At 38.7% G+C, this 13,660-nt stretch overlaps 3 protein-coding genes across 7 annotated transcripts in view; 2 read left to right on the top strand and 1 right to left on the bottom strand.

Annotated features, from left to right (window-relative positions):
- mrvi1 (murine retrovirus integration site 1 homolog) overlaps positions 1-7,457 on the top strand; it is a 46,157-nt gene extending 38,700 nt beyond the window's left edge. For both annotated transcript variants that reach the window (XM_039795424.1, XM_039795423.1), the window contains exons 35-39: positions 476-622; positions 1,202-1,269; positions 1,924-2,046; positions 2,332-2,475; positions 7,019-7,457. In XM_039795424.1, the coding sequence (XP_039651358.1) occupies positions 476-622; positions 1,202-1,269; positions 1,924-2,046; positions 2,332-2,475; positions 7,019-7,181 (645 nt within the window). In that variant the 3' untranslated portion in view covers positions 7,182-7,457. The remainder of the gene's footprint in view (positions 1-475; positions 623-1,201; positions 1,270-1,923; positions 2,047-2,331; positions 2,476-7,018) is intronic.
- A 2,789-nt stretch (positions 7,458-10,246) lies between these two features.
- On the top strand, positions 10,247-13,353 carry lyve1a (lymphatic vessel endothelial hyaluronic receptor 1a). The gene is made up of 6 exons (XM_039795421.1): positions 10,247-10,448; positions 10,594-10,777; positions 10,869-11,008; positions 11,614-11,814; positions 11,982-12,054; positions 12,354-13,353. Exons 1-6 carry the CDS (start codon positions 10,367-10,369, stop codon positions 12,496-12,498), a joined length of 825 nt encoding a protein of 274 aa, XP_039651355.1. The 5' UTR covers positions 10,247-10,366; the 3' UTR covers positions 12,499-13,353.
- The window catches only part of ampd3a (adenosine monophosphate deaminase 3a), a 29,608-nt gene continuing 28,678 nt past the window's right edge, over positions 12,731-13,660 (bottom strand). For all 4 annotated transcript variants that reach the window (XM_039795420.1, XM_039795419.1, XM_039795417.1 and 1 more), the window contains exon 15: positions 12,731-13,571. In XM_039795420.1, coding sequence (XP_039651354.1) covers positions 13,395-13,571 — 177 coding nt within the window. In that variant the 3' untranslated portion in view covers positions 12,731-13,394. The remainder of the gene's footprint in view (positions 13,572-13,660) is intronic.

Genomic DNA, 13,660 nt, shown 5'->3' with positions numbered 1-13,660 from the left:
TTTTCATAATTGTTCAGTCGTAATCTAAAAGACATCTACTGAGCACATTCTCTGGTTCCAACTTCACAGTGTGAGGAATTGCTGCTTTTCTCTGTTTCATATGGTTGTATATTGAATGTTTGTACTGTTAGTCAGTCAGAACAAAGTAATTTGAAGAATTTTTGTTTTGTTTGTGTTGATCTTTTAATAAAACTAAAAATCCACAGCCATGCTAGCAGCTCTGTGAGGCTGTGCTTACAGATAAACGTAGATGTCAGCATGCTAATAGGCTTAAATGACAATTACCATCTTGGTTTAGCGTGTTATTATGCTAACATTTGCAAATTAGCCGTAAACACTAAAAATGTCCTATTTTTGAAGTTCTTTTGTGTTTCTTGTTTAATGTATGTCCAAAACTTTTACATCCCTAATATTCTTATTTTCCATTCTTACCAATGGCACATGTTCTGTCTCCTTTTCATCCGGCCCTGACTAGGCTCTGCCCAGACGTAGGGTGAGCGTAGCGGTGGTGCCTAAGTTTAACCTCCTGAACATCCCAGGTCAGACCCCAGCCACAGCTGGCGCGGGACCCACTGTGAGCCTCAATGTGGGACCCCCCGCTGGTGCTGCTCTTCCTGTCCTGGTAGGTCTTTTGTCGGGAAATTATGGGAAATGACATATAAAGCATTTAATGCAGTGACACCCACTCTCTCAGATTGACTGCTGACAGAAAGTTATGAACAATGGGTTAGTATTTAGGAGTCATCTTGCTTAAATTGCTCATGAAATAGTTCGTACATCAATTATTGTTTTATTTTTGTTATTTTTATTTCAAAGTGTTTTGGAAAGTACACCTTTTGTCTCATATTGCTGTAATCTACTGGTTATTAGTAATAGTTTCTGGTCCTAGTCATAGGCCAATCCAGGGACGATTCTAGGATCAGACCTTTAGGGGCCCCTAATGAGAATGTGACATGGATACAGTGCCTTGCAAAAGTATATTAATTTAATATAATTATAGAAGTTAGTATTTACTTTACAGTTTAAGACTTTACAAAATAAAATAAACAAAAAGCGGAGTGTTGTTGCAGTTTCTTGTCATGTTTCAGATGTCTTTGAGTTGTTAGCAGTTCCACTTCCAACTTCTCTCATGGTTTCCTTTAAATTATTATTGTAGAAGGCAATAATATTCTTCCACAATATTTAAAACCCTCCTCTATAGTGTGAAGCAAATGATGTGAAACCCAACACTACCACAGAGGCGACACAACCAGCAGCAGCAGAAGAATGGTAAGTTTTATGTACTGGATTTGCTTACACACACACACACACACACACACACACACACACACGCACATCCGCACGTACAAACGTACACAGCAGACTGCATGTACAGTATGTACACATACCATTGCTTGATTCCAATGGTCACCACAACGTCCTTTAAACAATGCAAAGCATTTTGTGCTGCAGTGGGACCTTTGTCTTGTTTGTGTGACCGTCAGGATGTGTATTACAGTGCAGAGAAAGCCCCAGTGGGGTGAAAATAACCCTGACAGCATAAAAAAATAATCAAACTCTGCTGCAGTTGATGGATATGCTAACCTGGGTCGTAATCTAAACATTTGTGCAAAGAGTGACAAAGTCCAGGCACAAGGCTCCAATCATATCCTGGTTATAAAGAGAGCCTGAGTGGAGCTCTCAAGTGTGTAGATGTTCTGCGAGGAGACGAGAATAGCAATAACAAATGTGCAAAGTGCCAGCTCCATTTCTTCTCTTTGTACTTGCCTTGCTTTTGATGGTCTCTGTAATGGACTCTGCTACTCAGCCAGTGCTGCAGTTTGTCCATTATTAAACAAGGCCTCGGTGTTGTGATGGAACCTAAATGTACACTCCTGAGTTTTATAATGCCTGCTGTGTTCTTTCCCATCTGAAACAATGCAGTGGAAAGAGGGTGTCAGGGCAGGAAAGTGAGCCAGCCAAGCCTCCAGTCAACTTAGAGGAGATCAAAGCCGAGATCAGAGCCGAGCTCAAGGCAAAGCTCGAGGAGGAGGCGTATAATAAAGGGTGAGGCATTCTCTCTTCATCCTTAATTACACACAAACAATCTGTGTGATGACATTGGTGCTCATCATAAATCACCTTATTGATGGGACTCATCAGTTATGTGGTTGTTATGCAGATGTACTGTATATAAGATGTATATATTGTTAAGCATATAGAGAGAATTTAAATACTAAATTCTACATATGTTACTGCCTGATGATAGGACATCAGTGAGATACTAGAACATCAATATTATTACTGTATATTCTTAGATATTGCTGGTAAATTTGAACATTTCAAATGCAGCTACCAAGAGGGACTGAGGCAAAGCAAAGTGCTCCAGGAGGAGAAGCAGGAAGAGCAAAATGCTGCAGAGAAATTGCTGGAATCAAAAAATAAGGATGAAGAGAGCGGAAAGAAGAGACGGACAAGCAGTTTAAGGACGAGCAGGTAAACTGAATCTGCTGCTTTAAAAAAAAAAAAAAAGAAGATATTATCTGGAATGTTATTCTTTGACAGTATTGACATAAGAATATCAAATTCCAGGTCTTCAAGTTATCTGAATCTCATCTACACCATGAGAGTAAACCTAAAGAAAACCTGTCTCCAGGTGGCACATCTAAAACTTTCAGTAGTTTAGTTAGTTAGTTTAGTTTCAGTAGTGGTGTAAAGAGGTAATAATCAAAATCAGTATTTATACAGATCTTCCAACTTTTAAAATATATTTTGTCATTTTGCACACCTATTTGCCACTTGCAGAAAGATGGATGTTCATGATCACACATTTGTCAGGATAAAGACATCCTCAGATCATTTGTGTCCTGTTGGTAAATAATGGTTAATAATGTTGATGATAAATCATAGGCTAGTGACAAATGGTCAAAAAGGGCTTTAGTTTTTGAGATACCCCTACCGGAGGTAGGGGTAAAATGTTTTTCCTCATCTATAAGGTCTCACATATGAAATGGATTCTTGGCTAAAAATATTTTACTGCTAAGGTTGATAAATTAACAAATATTGTAATACACCCCAAAACCAAAAAAGGAATAAAATATAGCCTGTCCGTATGGGAGTTAAGGCATAGAAACTAATGCAGATCAATCACACAAGCTCTGAGAGCTTTGAAACTTGGCATGTTTGTATTGAGGAAGTTGCATTACCTACTAGAATTGACTCAATGTGAATATCTTGATGTATGGAATAAATAGAGACCTATAAACACATACGTAAAATAGGCGAACATGCAAAAAATGAATATCTATGCAGAATGGTTTAATTTACTTTGTGGTTACTTTGCCAGGGATTATCATAGAAAGATGTATGACAGCTTGTTGGAAAGGTGGAGTTGTGCTGAATCCAGCAATACCAAAGATGTAAATATAGCATGACAAATCAGGGTGTTCTTTCACTCAATGTATGAGGTGTCCAAAATGAAAGACAATGGAACACTGACATAATTTAGTCTCAAGTCCAAAGCTCATTATCAGTGGTGAGAAGAATTTTGAGAAATTCAAATATAAGATACATTTAATAATGAAACATTTCACATGGCACCTTGTACTATACAGTCCATATGGAAACAAAGATTTAAATCGAAAGATAACACCTTACCACAGCACAAACAGGAGACCAGGAGTCAGGATTGCAGTTTGACCTTAATGAGCCTTTTAATAAAACTATAACTTAACACAATACAAATTAAATGACTGTCTTAGATAAAAAAAATGGCAATCTAACAAAAGAAACACTGTGAGTGGGAATGAGCCCACTCCTCACTGAATCTCCAGCTCTTCTCAAGCTCCAAATGGTTGCTGCTAGAAAAAAACAGCAACCATTTGGAGCATTAACTGCTTTTTGTATCCATTCTGGGGGTTAGGGCATCTCCAGTGGCCACTTTGGGGTGGTCAGCCCCCCATGATGTTACAACTGCAACACACCACTGTCACTCATCTGGGTTCCAGAGAAGAGGTTTGACCAGGTGGCTGTGACGCCACACTACTGTTTGGTACAAGGCTCTGACAAGGCTCTAAGCACTAAACAGTAGTGTGGCGTCACAGCCACCTGGTCAAACCTCTTCTCTGGAACCCAGTTGGTAGAGGATGGAGGCTCAGAGAAGATGGGTGCATTGAACCTGTGATGTTCCAGAAGGCACCAGCACCTAAAGAAGTTAGAGACATCACCCACCTCTACTGTAAAGACAGAAACTGCAACAATGCCACCAAATGCCAGTGTCTTTCAGTGGCCTTGACCTGCACAGAGTTTTGCTCTTGCCCTTTCACAGACTGTCCAAATATTTCACTGTTGACAATGCAGATGAGTGACAGTGGTGTGTTGCCACTGGCCCAGTACTGGCGATGTAGGTGCTGACAAAGCTACATAGAGCAGCCTTGTTTCCACTGATCCTGAGGTATTTTCTGTAGTTTGGAACAGTTGTTTGTCCTGTGATATGTGTTCATCTGCTGGTTTGAATGGTGCCTCTTCTTTGTCTTTCAAGATCTTTGACTGAGTGTTGGTGGTCATATCTATCAAACACTATAACGACTATGATACGACTTGTACAGCTTGCTGCAGAACTGAGACAGCACCATATATTCTTGTGACAGCAAACCATGCCATTTATAGTAAAGCACAACAGATCTATAAAGCGCTATATAAAAAACAGTCCATCCATCTTGTGGAGCAAACCATCACCCTTACAAGGAAAGACCACAATGAGACTGGGAGATATGCATATCACAATGGCTTACCTAGCAAGCATCGGAAAGCTCAGTGGCGATGGTGGACTCTTTGACATACTAACTGAGTCAGATGTGTATGCAGAGGGAACATCTCGACAGTTGCTTCAAGGGAAACAGCTAGCAAGAGGAGTAAGAAGCATAAAGCTAGCCTCTGAGGCTCCTACATTGCCAGTACTGGGCCAACGAGAATTTCTTCAGGGAACACTGTCATCTTAGCTGGTGGCTTTGAATATGGTCAGGAGGTTAAGAGGGTTAGCAAGTCAGGCATTGACTGCTTGACAGATCTTTACAGTGACCAGGAGGTGGCTGACACAAGGCTGGTGTTACGTGTGTTAGGTGCAATACACCTTGCACAGTCACATTCTCGTCTAATTGTCAAATGCGATGATACAGATGTACTAGATTTGGTTTTGTACTATTCAAGCAAAGGGATGGTTGGATCCTCAGCAGTGTTTATGCACTCTGGACATGGCCTTAAGGAAATATTCGTCCCTATCTGATTGATCGCTCAGAAGCTTGGAGCAGTGCTTTGTGAGTGTTTACCTGCATGCCAGGCCCTCACGGGTTGTAACACCACAAGCATTTTGTAAAAAATTGGGAAGGCCACTGCCCTCACAAGACTGAAGACCCGTCTTTGTAAGTTACAGGAAATGACTAAATTTTGACTCTCTGGTAGCTTGGAAGAGGCTTTGCCTGTGGCAAGAAGGTATGCCCTCCTGTATGGCCAAAAGAAAAAGGTGGATGGGCATCCTTGTACCAATCTGGATGAGCTGAGGTACAGATTAGCATCAGATGAGTGACAGTGGTGTGTTGCAGTTGTAACATCATGGGGGGCTGCCCACCCCAAAGTGGCCACTGGAGATGGCCTAACCCCCAGAATGGCTACCAAAAGCAGTTAATGTTCCAAATGGTTGCTGCTAGAAAAAAACAGCTTGAGAAGAGCTGGAGATTCAGTGAGGAGGGGGCTCATTCCCCCTCACAGAGTTTGTTTTGTTAGATTGCCATTTTTTTTATCTAAGACAGTCATTTAATTTGTATTGTGTTAAAACTGTCAAACTGCAATCCTGACTCCTGGTCTCCTGTTTGTTCTATGGGAAGGTGTTATCTTTCGATTTCAATCTTTGTTTCCATATGGACTGTATAGTACAAGGTGCCATGTGAAATGTTTCATTATTAAATGTATCTTATATTTGAATTTCTCAAAATTCTTCTCACCACTGATAATGAGCTTTGGACTTGAGACTAAATTATGTCAGTGTTCCATTGTCTTTCATTTTGGACACCTCCTACATTGAGTGAAAGAACACCCTGATTTGTCATGCTATATTTACATCTTTGGTATTGCTGGATTCAGCACAACTCCACCTTTCCAACCAGCTGTCATACGTGTTTCTATGATAATCCCTGGCAAAGTAACCACAACGTAAATGAAACCATTCTGCATAGATATTCATTTTTTGCATGTTCGCCTATTTTAGGTATGTGTTTATAGGTCTCTATTTATTCCATACATCAAGATATTCACATCGAGTCAATTCTAGTAGGTAATGCAACTTCCTTACTACAAGAATGCCAAGTTTCAAAGCTCTCAGAGCTTGTGTGATTGATCTGCATTAGTTTCTATGCCTTAACTCCCATACGGACAGGCTATATTTTAGTCCTTTTTTTGGTTTTGGGTGTACAACAATATCTGTTAATTTAACAATCTTAGCAGTAAAATATTTTTAGCCAAGAATCCATTTCATATATGGGAGACCTTAGAGATGAGGAAAAACATTGTTGGGTTTAGTTCTACCTCCGGTAGGGGTATCTAAAAAATTTGGGGGCATTATCACTAGCCCATCAAAGATTTTTATTTTTTGTAATACTGGATACAGCACTATATCACTATATCACAAAAGTTATAAATTATAGTCTTTATGTAGCTCTGCAGAGTTTGCGTATTATTATACGTGAATGGTAAACCATGCAACAAAAAGAAAAAGGTGAAATTAAATTTAAAGAAGTAAACTGCCATGTCATTTTACCCATCTTCGAATGTATAAATCATTTCTCAGTTTAAGTAGAAAAATCTTTCCAATACATGGATCTCTTGATGATTTCAAGCCAGATTGTTTTTTTGTTTTTTTGCTGCAGTAAATATTTAAATATGTATCTGTCATTTAAAGAATACACATATAAAACTGTTGACAGCAATGGGAATAGTAGATGTACGTTTGTATACTGTATACTGTATGAGGTCATTATCTTCACAGGAGGATGGAAGAGGTCCTGGTTCTTCTTGGTCGCTTTTGTCCCAAGATTCCCTTGAATCGGCGACTTCTCTGGATCGCCCTGACACTGTTTGTGTTGATGTGTCTCGTTATCAGTATTTTTGCATTCTTCAGTGACTACTATAACAGACGTGAGGACACGTAAGCAGAGATGGACTTTGTGCGAGGCGATGAAGATCTTTGGACTGAGTGTAGCAGAACAACCAAAGAACCCCAGTACAGAATAACAGAGTCATCCTCCGTCTCTGTCAGTTTACCATATCACCACACTCGGACTCACTTGAATCCATGACCCTGATTTTCGAGGGCCAAAGACATTTTGGGAGGCTTTATGGGTTTGCCTTTGTCAAAGTTAACAGAAAGTTATATTATTGTTTGGATTGAAAAATTGAGAAATTGTTTGCTGCAGTGAGAAAAAAAAGATAATTTCTGTTTAAGGGACCAATTATATAGTGTGATGATATATATATATATATATATATATATATATATATATATATATATATATATATATATATATATATATATATTTAAATTAGATGCATATGTAATCATATGTTCTGGTTTGGATACATTTTGATGATGAATATGGCACTTTCCATTAAATGCCGCAGTAGAAACAGTGTATATTTATCTACACTCTAATGTTAAAGTATGATCTCTTAGGTCCAATAGATAGTAACCCCCCCCCCCGAGAGATTTTGAAGTAATATTTAATGTTTTTGTTATGTTTTGTTTAATTTCTATAATGTGTATTTAAATACTTTAAAATATAAGCACATTCCAAAGTTCCTTAAGTGCAATATTTTGCAGTTGATGGTTCTCGTTTGTGCCATTTTGGATTGTGTCATCAGAGCACTGAGAGATTTTCTTCTTGTATGAGAGCACTGACTAAATGGCATGAGGCTTATTTGTATCTTCTTTGCACATGTGTGCCTACCTGTGTTGTTTGTTCTTTGTGTATTTTAGGCTCTGCCACTTCACCTTTAAATAAAGGTGCCTGAGATATTTTGTATCAATTTCTTTTGAGTAATATAAGGTGCTACCAAAGCAAATTTGGTGCTATAAAATCCCTCTTCTAGCATGCTAACATCTAAGTTTGTTTTACCATCTGAAGGCAGCGAACACAAAATTGACATATTATCACCTTTTAAGTTGATATGGCGAACATGTTAGCAAACAGTTGGTTAAATACACATCCAGCAGTTACAGAGCAACAATATCTTTCATCTGGAGTCATGTTTCTGGCCACCTGGTGAATATAAGACCAATATTCATTATTTTTAGCTTTGTTATTGGTCTCTACCAACTCCTGAGGGAAAGATCTAGACACAGCTAGTTGCTAACTGTGTCTGTGTTCATTTTGCAAAGTACATTCATTTGCATCCTTGCCTGGAGTTTGATGAGAAGTTTAATAACACTCATGTCTGTGTATGCTAAATATATCGCTACAGCGCACAGCTGGTTAGTTTAGCTTAGCACAACGACTGAAAACATGGGCCTACAGCTAGCCTGGCTCTGTCCAAAGGTTACTAAATCCACCTACCAGCCCCTCTAAAGCTCACTAATTAACATTTTACATACCGTTTGTTAATCTGTCTTGTTGTTAATGTTAGGTTGCAGAAACTATAAAAAGTCACTGCATCAAGCCTAGAAATAGCCCCTCCCCCTGGTAATTAGTTAAGTTTGGATGGCTTACCCAAACAAGACATAACATTGTAAGTTTTTGACTTTAGAGGTGCTGGTAGGTGGATTTTGCGACCTTTGGACAGAGCCAGGATAGCAGTTTCCAGTGGTATGCTAAAATAAGCTAAGCTAATTGACTGCTGGCTGTAGCTTATATTTATCCTACAGACATGATAGTTGATCTTCTCATCTAACTCTTGGCAATAAAGCAAAATGTATTCTAAATTATATAATCAATAGGCATATGTTGACATGTCACAGTAGAAAAAGCACCGGTGTAAATAAAATTGATGATTGCTGAATTCCATTTAGCTGGTTCAGTTTCAGGGTCCTGGTTAGGGTTGGGCATCGAGAACTGATTCCTACTTGTAATCGTTTCAAAAATTACGATTCCAGTGGAATCGTTTCTTGGAATCGTTTGGAGGATTTGGTTTCAAATCTGATTACGGTTCCAAATTTAACAAGCGCAAGTTTTGGTTTCCGTAGCTTCCAGGTGCTTGTTGTGTTGCAGCCTTGGAGCACAGTAAGCGGCGCTCTAGTGTGGCTTTATTTTACGTTGAAAAAGCCCGGGAAAACTGCAACCCACCACTGAATCAAAATAAAACTTTCCTCTTATTTGTGAAATAAGCATGTGACCCATTTCAACTCTACCCCTCAAATAAGAACCGGAATCGAAAGGAAGAATCGCAATTGGAATCAGAATCGTTAAAATCTAAACGATGCCCAACCCTAGTCCTGGTATTGTTCATGATGTCAAAATGCTGTGAAGAAGGTCAACGCTAATCATATTTTCTTCTCTGTTCTCACTTACCGACACAACTAAATTCCATCATAATCTCATTGGAGTAGCTTAATTAACTCAGGAAACCATTTAATGTAATGTAATGTAACTCTTGAAGATCTTAATGTGACCCCATAGGCACACAAACACCTTAAGAGAAGTAAAACATCAGTCCTTTTCCGTAGCTCCCAATGTGTCATTTATTCTGCCCCCATTGACACCTCACATCTGACAAAAACACTGCTGCATGTTCGTCAGCTCTGCGTCATTTCCTGCCGTCAGGGCTTGTGTTGAGATGTTTTTGTGGAAGTGGGATGTTGCCGTGTGCCAAAGAGATACAAGAGATCATAAGCATGTTCATGATTGAGTAATTCCCCATGGGAGGAAATCATTATGACAGGCTAACCCTAACCCCAAGAGGACAGGTTTAAACTACACATATTACAAGCTGTATTTTCACTTAAATCCAACACATGTATTGCTTATGTTCTTAACTTAACACGCTTAAGTCAAAGAACAATCCAGTTTAAATCATCATTTCATTATTCCTGGAACATGAATTTACTGCATTTGGCTTTGACATAACTTCTGTTGCTTTATCTCCTGTTGACAAATGAGTTTTATATCTATGTCTCCTGGGCCCTGCTCCTAGAACATATAATGGCTCTTGATCTGACCCGTGAGCAGTACTTCCCTCTTCCTTTTCCTTTTCTTTTCTGGCAATGACAGAGTCCACACACACCCCAGTGGACAGAATCAACTCTATTTAACCCTGTCATTTGGCTCACAAGCGCATAAACCGGGCATCACTTGTCGTCCCTCTGCATTCATCCGACTCTTTTCTGACCTCTTTTCTTATAAATATGATCTGGCTTTGTATCTCATCGGTGTTGTCAATTACTCCAGTCATCTCTGATCAATATATTGAAACAAGCCACATCAGAGGTAAGTAATTCTAGCAGGTTTGATATTTATTCATTTGTAAAATTCTATCTTGTTTTGTTTTTTTGAATAAAAATGTCTGTAGATAAAATGTAGGCAACTCCTCAAAGTATCTAAATCTAATAAATGTTTTATATGCGGTTTTCAGTTTTCCCAGCAGTGAACCAAAGTATTGCTGGAGTGTTCCAGGTTAGCAACTTAAATGTGCTCAACCAGCCTCAGTATGGCTTCAATGCCTCTGAAGCTCGGAGGCTCTGCTCGTCCCTCGGAGTGAACATTGCCTCAAAAGCACAAGTACAGGAAGCTCTCACTAGAGGCTTAGAAACATGCAGGTGAGACCAGAGAAGAAATGATCAACTCACTCATCTCAGTGGAGTTTGATGAAAAGCGCCTGATGTTCTGTCATCTTTTGTTTTTATTCAGGTTTGGATGGATTGATGAACATTTTGCTGTCATTCCTCGCATCAAGGCCCTTTCTAATTGTGGCAAAAGCCAGACGGGCTTGGTGACATGGCGAGCCTCTGTTACAGAAAAGTTTGATGTGTTTTGCTTCAATGAATCAGGTATGACCTTTTTTACAATACACATTAAGAGGCAACAGTAAGTTGTAGATATCATGCATCCTATTCTCAACACAGTCCTAGCTTTTTGTTCTTTAAATAAAACATGTTGGTATTAAAACAGAAGGCATTAACTCAGATTAGTGTGAAAGAATAGTCCTACCATAGGCTGTGCTATTGCATTTACATTTGGACTGAATAACAGCATTTTTCTATATTCTAAATAACTTCCTACTCTACTTTCTACTACAAACTTCCTTAGAAATTAATGATGGATTAATGATTGAATTGTTTGATTGAATGTTTACTGAAATTGTGGAGATCATAAAAGCATTGTATAAACCTCCACAGTTGTGTTATGTCTATTTTACAGAATTTTTAAATAAATAAATCAACTAAATATGTACCCTTACCGGAAACTCATTCAGAAATGCTATTATTAATAATTTCCTGCACTATATTTAAAGGCAGCTGTATAAGGACATCACTGTCAGCACAGAGTTGCAAATGGGAGGCAGAAACTATTTTTGAAAAACATACATTTATCAAATGGCATGCACTTTTTATAACACTTATCTAACCTCTCATGGCCCTATGTACATGCACAGATGCGGCAACACAATTAAGGGATGCAACGACTGATAGCCCTTTGAACAGCAGGGATTACTCGCAGCAAACTCAGTCTCCTTCTAAGGCAGCAACCTCCACCCGGACCACGCAGTCTACGACTTCTTCCTCAACTCCTAAAACCATAGACAATGAGGCAGTACCAGCCCGGTTTGTCAGCAGTGTACACAGTTTTGCTGGAGGTATGAGGATTTTGTTCACAAGAAAATTAATGCTGTGGAGGATTTTTTGTCGTATTCAATATATACTACATATGAGTAACAACTACAAAAACGTTCTATAAGTGTGTGGATGTGATTTTTGTTTTGTATGACTAATGTGTTTTTCCTTTCATGTTTTATTGTTCCAGCAAAGGCTATACTCATCACATCAACTTGTGCCCTTCTCCTTACTGCCATAATCATCCTCGCATACATAAAATTGTGAGTGGTTTTCCATATGAACATACTTTATAATACTGAGGTCCAAAGACAAATGTGTTTAAATGATTTTATCTGAAAAAGCACATACATGAATCTGTTAATAGTGAATTGGTTGTTAGTGGGCTCTACATACAATAGCACTAGTCAAAGAAGCTATACTGTATATCAGCACAGAAGAGCTGTGGATAAACTGATAAGACAAAGCATCTTTCTTTGTACTGAATATTACATTTATTTGTCCTTTTGTTATTATCACATATATTAGTGCATCATTTGTTTTTCTTTGTCTCTGTGAAAAGGAGGAGTTGCGCTCCGAGCTCTGACATAAAGCAGCAGCAAGAGTACATCCAGACAGAAGAATGGACGTGTGAGAAGAACATAAAGGAAACCAAGCGGGCTGCACAGGAAGATGAGACAATAGAAGTGGTTGACATTGCAAGTTAAACATTTTTCTGATGAGATATTTTTTAAGAGGCACTCCGTGGACAACTACTGAGGTTGTTTTTTTAGGACAAAGATGTGTCCCTTGTTTTGTGTGAAAGTAATGGCCATAAAGGGCATTTCTTTTTGTATATGTCATACAGTATGTGCTTGTTAGTATTTTCAGTCATCTGATGTTAATAAATGGTGCAGTTTGGCCACTAGATGGCAATGTTGGCTATACAATCACTGTGAAGACTGAAGACATTTTATTCTTTTAACATACTGTTTGTTGCTTCAAATAATGAACATACATGTAAATGCAACATTTCTACAACAATTTCAAGCATTGTGCCATTATGAACTGATGTATCTCCCAAAAGTTTAATATACTGATATCTTCCAAACCTCTTTAAAACAAGCTAATTAAGGGAGAGACAGAGGAAATGTACCAGACATCATCTGTTATCGGTCATCTAGGCTAACATTATGTAACACTCTCAACCACAAGTGTCCTTGTGTCTGATGAACAGTGTATACAGTAACTGAAAAACGTCAAGTTTCAAACTATTTCTATGGCATACCCCCATCACAAAATGGAGTGTAAGGTACAATTGTTTATACATTGTGGGTTTGTGTAATGACAAGTGTGTGAATGTATTTCACACAAGCCTGGACCCCCACAGCTTTTGTCTAAACCTTTGAGAAGCAAAGTGCCATCAGTCATCCAAAGCATGCGTCTTCACTTTATCAAACTCCTTATGAACTTGTGACCAGCTAAGCATTGCTTTTTGATTGGCAGGATATTGTATTTTTCATGTAATCATCACATTCACTCACTGGCACTTTTCAAAAATAAAGGTAAATGGTGATTACTGAGAGCTCAGCATGCTTGGATTCTGTCTAACGCGAGGTCCATTTTATTCATACTGGGAATTCATAGCTTCAGACTTCACTGCATCGACTATGAAGCTGAGTTCATTGCACAGTGTCTCGTGTCTGTAGGCCATGCGGATCTGGGCGACGTTGGTCCGACGGATATCGTTCCCTTCAGGTCCATCTTTCAGGTAGTTCTCTCCTAAGAAGTGCCTCTTTTCCTGTAAACAACAAATTATTGGGAGAAAGATGAGATCAATGTTGATTAAATGTCATGGAGATTGGGCAGAGAAAATGGAAAAAGAAGGAG

Source organism: Perca fluviatilis, chromosome 3 (genome assembly GCF_010015445.1).
Source record: "Perca fluviatilis chromosome 3, GENO_Pfluv_1.0, whole genome shotgun sequence".
In the NCBI taxonomy this organism is placed as follows: Eukaryota; Metazoa; Chordata; class Actinopteri; order Perciformes; family Percidae; genus Perca; species Perca fluviatilis.
The sequence above is the reverse complement of the archived record's forward strand: the minus strand, read 5'-3'. Positions and strand labels throughout refer to the sequence as shown.

Bases quoted from the DNA above. Each gene is read 5' to 3' on its own strand.
- lyve1a (XM_039795421.1), top strand. From the start codon at position 10,367: ATGATCTGGCTTTGTATCTCATCGGTGTTGTCAATTACTCCAGTCATC. The intron at 10,778-10,868 runs GTGAGACCAGAG...GTTTTTATTCAG, and splicing joins AGAGGCTTAGAAACATGCAG to GTTTGGATGGATTGATGAAC. The intron at 11,815-11,981 runs GTATGAGGATTT...TTATTGTTCCAG, and splicing joins TGTACACAGTTTTGCTGGAG to CAAAGGCTATACTCATCACA.